General features: G+C 42.6%; 1 protein-coding gene across 1 annotated transcript; it reads right to left on the reverse strand.

Moving 5' to 3' along the window:
- Nucleotides 1–234: 234 nt before the first annotated feature.
- LOC106820702 (acetylcholine receptor subunit alpha-like) lies at nucleotides 235–5,035 on the reverse strand. The gene is made up of 6 exons (XM_014825209.1): nucleotides 4,805–5,035; nucleotides 4,427–4,569; nucleotides 3,588–3,632; nucleotides 3,100–3,209; nucleotides 2,221–2,771; nucleotides 235–1,228 (listed from the first exon to the last, which is right to left on the reverse strand). Exons 1-6 carry the CDS (start codon nucleotides 4,896–4,898, stop codon nucleotides 852–854), a joined length of 1,320 nt encoding a protein of 439 aa, XP_014680695.1. The 5' UTR covers nucleotides 4,899–5,035; the 3' UTR covers nucleotides 235–851.
- Nucleotides 5,036–5,479: the final 444 nt, after the last annotated feature.

Raw genomic sequence — 5,479 nt, forward strand, 5'->3', positions numbered from 1 at the left:
CTAGATTCTCTATTATGATAATCTATAATAATCTATTATGTAATTCACTTCTGAATAACATTAGTTCAGTGACTGAATCTTGCTGTGATATAATCAGGAGTGAATAATAATAGGTCTATTAGTATTCACTCCTGATTATATCACAGCAAGGAGCATGCGATATCTAAAGCATCGTGATGTTTTTTCTCCCCTTCCCATATTATCGAATAAAAAAAATAGGAAAAGTGAAGCAGGCTTTTTGAAATATGAACCAGTCCATATAATATAAACAAAATTAGGTGACTATTCGCACGGGAACTGTAAACGCATTTCAATTGCATCCCTTGAACAAAGTGAACCAGTTGGTATAGGTTTGTTACAAAAAAATAACTAAAACAAATGGAAACAACAAATCTGTTATTTATATCTACCGTGACATTGAACTTTCAAACAATGAATGCATGGATCGAGTTATCAATCTATCTAAGCACCTTACCCATGCATGCATAGCATCACGTTTAGATTGATTTTATGACGCTATTGCGAACAATTAATGTAGTATTTGCATACATGGCTCAGAACTGAGTCTACGGGGAGGTCTACTGGGTACTGGAACGATCAATGGCGGTAAACCTTTGCTGTATATTCATTACCAGGAGTAAATAATCACAAATTGATTAATTTTTATTTGCGATTATTTACTCCTGCTATTGCCGATTTAAACACGTGTAAGTTGTACTTCTAGAGAATTCGTATTTGCGCCAGAGCAAATATGTAAATATGCTGCTTGCGCGCCTATTGCGCGCTCTTCTGATGCTTCTTCGTGATCGTACACTTTCGTGTAGGTGTACCTACCACCACAACGCGTGGCTCTAACCACTACTGTACGTCGCGAATATTATCCAGGCAATTACGAAGCAAATTAGAAAGATGACAAACAGCAGCCTGTCGATGACTTTCGCGACTTGTTTCCACTCGTTGTGAATCGCAGCGTACGCGTCCCGCTCGGCCCGGTGTGCTTCGTCCATGTTGTCGGCTGCGGTTTCGTCTGCTAGCTGTCGGTTGGCGTGCGTGCGGCCCGACGTCGCCTTGGTGTCGACAAACAGTAGGCGACTGAGAACTTGCAGGAACAGCGAGCGTATCCAGGCAGGCATCGAGCCGAATACGATGTGGTGATGCACGTTGAGGGAGCCGATCGAGAAGATGAGTGACACGACCAGCATGACGAACGTAAAGTCGTACATGGTTACTGTGAAGTAACAAATACACCGCGATGATGTGTTCTGCGTGTCGGTATATTTCACATGTGTTATGGGCAAAGATATATATACGCAAGAGCTTCTCGCAGGTCGACTGAGTATTCGACACAAGTACTCGTGATGATCTACGAATGAATTCGTCCGTCAACATGCCTTCGGTGTACGTATATGCGTGTACGCGCGTGCGCGTGTAATTTCGTGCGCTCGTGCGTGCGACTCGCGTTCGCGTTCGCGCGTGACTGGGAGCAAGCAAGTGTATGCGTGCGTGCGTGCGTGTGTGTGTGTGTGTGTGTTGTGTTTGTGTGTGTGTTGTGTTTGTGTGTGTGTGTTTGTTTGTGTGTGTGTGTGTGTGTGTGTGTGTGTGTGTGTGTGTGTGTGTGTGTGTGTGTGTGTGTGTGTGTGTGTGTGTGTGTGTGTGTGTGTGTGTGTGTGTGTGTGTGTGTGTGTAGGGCCTACGTGTGCACTTGTCTGTACGTATATATATATATCATATATATATATACATATCTTATCTCGCGCGTTTAATTCCGTACGTTTTCGAAATTTCAGGTGTAACAACACATGGTGACTACGAACGCAAGCCGGATATGAAACCTTCCCGTATATCTGCCGATTCATTGCAGTAAAACAGCAAGCAACAAACATCAACACACAGCAGCAACACAACAGAAACACGGCAGCAAACAATACACAGCGTGGGCGCAGTGTATCTCATGCAGTCAATCTCAGACAATCTCAGTCAATCTCAGTCAATCTCAGTCAATCTCAGTCAATTTCGTTGTCTCGCGGCAATGAACACATCTCGCAACGAGCAACTATATTACTATATGAATATAAAGTTTATCTCAGTTCATGTGAACTATAGAGATCCGATGAAATTATTCAACTACATACTTACTAACATATATGATTATATTATATATATATTATTATTATATATTATATGTTATTATATATTATATATATTATTATAAATACTTACCAATAAAGGGCGCCGTCGATCCGTACTTAGTTGGCAGCATCTGCGACATGTCTGAGTTGAGAATCACCAGCACGACGAGGTTCAGCATGCCCGTCGTCAGCCTCTCCTTCGCGTCGAGCGGCAGCCAGAACGTCGCCAGCGTGACGACCTCGACGACGACGCACGGCAGAATCACGGCGTACACGTACGGCGCCGCCAGACGGCGCAGCGTCAGCGTAAAGCTGGCGTCCATGTACGGCTCGGGGCAGCACGGGTAGTAGACGGTGCTGATGCGACCGTCGGCGCCGACGACTTCCCACTCGCTATGCGGCACGTAGTCGGTCATGTCGACGGACGGCTCGTCGCCGCTGAATGGATGGATCTCGACCAGATTTCCGTTGTACGTCCAAGAGCCGAACTTGAGCGTGCACGCCTGCGTGTCGTACGGGAAGTATCGCCAGTTCATTGGACAGAAGCTACTGAACAGCGCCGGTGGAACCCAGAGCACCCTACCGTCGGACATTATGAGAACTTTCACGGTGCTAGAAAAGTGTTCGAAGTCGGCACGGGCGCTGGAAGATAGATATACAGGACAAGTATGCAAATTTATAATGATTCTTTGACCGACAATGTATATGTTGGCGGGTGTATACATGTGTGTGCGTGCGTGCGTGCGTGCGTGCGTGCGTGTGTGTGTGGGTGTGTGCGCGTGGTGCGTGCGTGTATGTGCGTATATGCGTGCGTGCATGGGTGCGTGCGTGCGTGCGTGCGTGCGCGTGCGTTCGTGTGTATCATGTATGTATGTATGTATGTATACGTATACACGTAAATGCCAATGCGTCATTTACTAATAAATTACGTATATTGAAATAAAAAAGGTAAAAAGTGGTTCATACTTACGTGTTGTAAAGATAGATATCCGGCTTCCATATTAGCGAACTAGGAACACGTATCATTGTTATGTTGCCATAGTCACTAGGCGTCCAGGTCAGATTTCTATCGTTCCACGACTACGATATTAGATAAAAGATATTATTATTCGAGAGAACGTTCATTATTCACTCCCATTCAACGGTTGGGTTGTGAAGAGGTTATGACCTAGTATGACAAAACTAAAAAAGCTCATTTCCGGCATACCGTGCATACCCTGCAACATATCGTATCAAAGGTATTTCCGAACTCATTGATTAAGATGATACGCAACGCATTACATCTTCGATATGATTTCAACATATATATATAATTAGACAAGTTTTTCGTCCTATTGGAACTTGTTATTTCTACTGAGGAATGAATTCGTGAGTACCCTGATGAATCTTTTTATCGTTTGTATAAGAAAAATATTAAATTAACATGGATTTGAATAGAACCTCATCAAGTGAACTTACCATACGAAACCAGGTATTAGTATGTAAAACCTGGAGCTCTTCATCCTGATAACAAACAAGCTATAGGTTACAAAAGCTTACAATGGCCGTGCGTTTACAAGTGTGTTTTTGAAGTCGCATATTTCGCTAGCTTAATTGTCTATTTTTGATATATATATATATAATATTACAATATTAATGTTATTATGATGTGGCAGCCATACATTCTATTTATTATATAAGATTGCACAGTTTAGTGTATCTACTTGATGTTCAAACATAGACGTGGTCACGTCGCTGAGCTAAATAACCCTTGTGGAGCGGTGATTGGACCAGAAACGAGTGAGTCATGCGATGCTTTAGAAAAATTTAAGCAGTGTGTCCTAACTGTCAGTGTCATCGGGAGCCAGTGAGAATATTGTGTACAACGTCGCTTCAAGCTCGGCAATTTTTTATCGTTTTTTAGAAAAAAAATTGGAAAAAATCTAATAAGATGTTTGAAATTAAAGACATTTAATTTGAACTCCAGGCGGAAGCAAATTAAGAATTATGGTACGCTTTACTGTGTCGGTAATATTTACAGTACTATATAAAAAGTACAGTTAATTTTCTGTTTTATAAATGTTGGAGATAACGTTGAGAATGTAGTTGAAGTTTGAGATTTTTGGTATGTTTTTGTTTTCGTTCAGCTCTTCTAATATATAAATGGTATATCCCCATGAAAAATAATAGCAATCTAGTAGTAATATATTATATTACCGTTATTAGATATACGTTGGCAAACCATACGTCTACCAAACCATAGCTACCGTCATTACATACACGCATGACCGTCGCACGTAAGAATAATGCATAGTTACAAGTTTCACGATGTTGATCAGTGCCATTCCTAAGTATAGCTTCAGAACGACGGAATCATTTGCCACTGGTCGCACGTGAATGTTATAATTCCTCCGTTCAAAGAGTTCTGTATGGAGTTCATTTTCGCCTTTCGATGCATTTCCTGTATTTGTAAGCGCAAATTAGCAGATGGAAGATGGATTTGAAATTATTATTCCACAATATTAGCATGTTTACCTCGGTCGCCTCAACGCACCTGCGTAACTACTCGGTAAACAACAGTAATGCTATCAGGAAAATCCCCTTGTACTTCGATTAATGTAGTCTTATTATTATTACTTCGACAAATATAGCATTAGAACGTCATACTTATAACATTTCTCGGTGAATATGCTTACCATTTGTCGGAGATGTTACCGCACCGGCACAGTTTCCAAATTGATTACACAGCAGACAGACGGCGAAAGGCAGCAAGAAATTATTTAATGTCATTGTGACTAGCAGCCGAGGTCATGCAAATTTAACCGTTTTTACAACTCCAATGACGACCAAACTGTTATTGATTGCGACGAGGGCTCGGCAACGTTGTTACTTCATCTAGAATGCTAACTGCACACGTCTAACCGGTGGCGTCGTCGACAAACGAAATATGATGGTTAGACTTAAGGCCGGCACTTCCGGCAGAATGTCATGCAAAGCTATATCACGCGGAGGGCGAGCCACAGGAAACTCATATCTGTTAGCCTATCTAGCGCACCCTGAACCGATTTAACGTCGTCGTGTCTCGACGAGCGAACGAGCGAACGAACGAACGAGCGAACGAACGAATGAGCGAACGAGCGAACGAACGAACGAACGAACGAACGAGCGAACGAACGAACGAACGAGCGAACGAGCTCCGAACCGATTTAGGTGTATAGTATATTGTTATGATGGTTACACACACACACACACACACACACACGCACACATACACACACGCACACACACACACACGCACACACACACACCACACACACGCACACACACACACACACACACACACACACACACACACACACACACACACACAC

Source organism: Priapulus caudatus, unplaced genomic scaffold, assembly GCF_000485595.1.
Source record: "Priapulus caudatus unplaced genomic scaffold, Priapulus_caudatus-5.0.1 Scaffold43, whole genome shotgun sequence".
NCBI classification, from domain to species: Eukaryota; Metazoa; Priapulida; class Priapulimorpha; order Priapulimorphida; family Priapulidae; genus Priapulus; species Priapulus caudatus.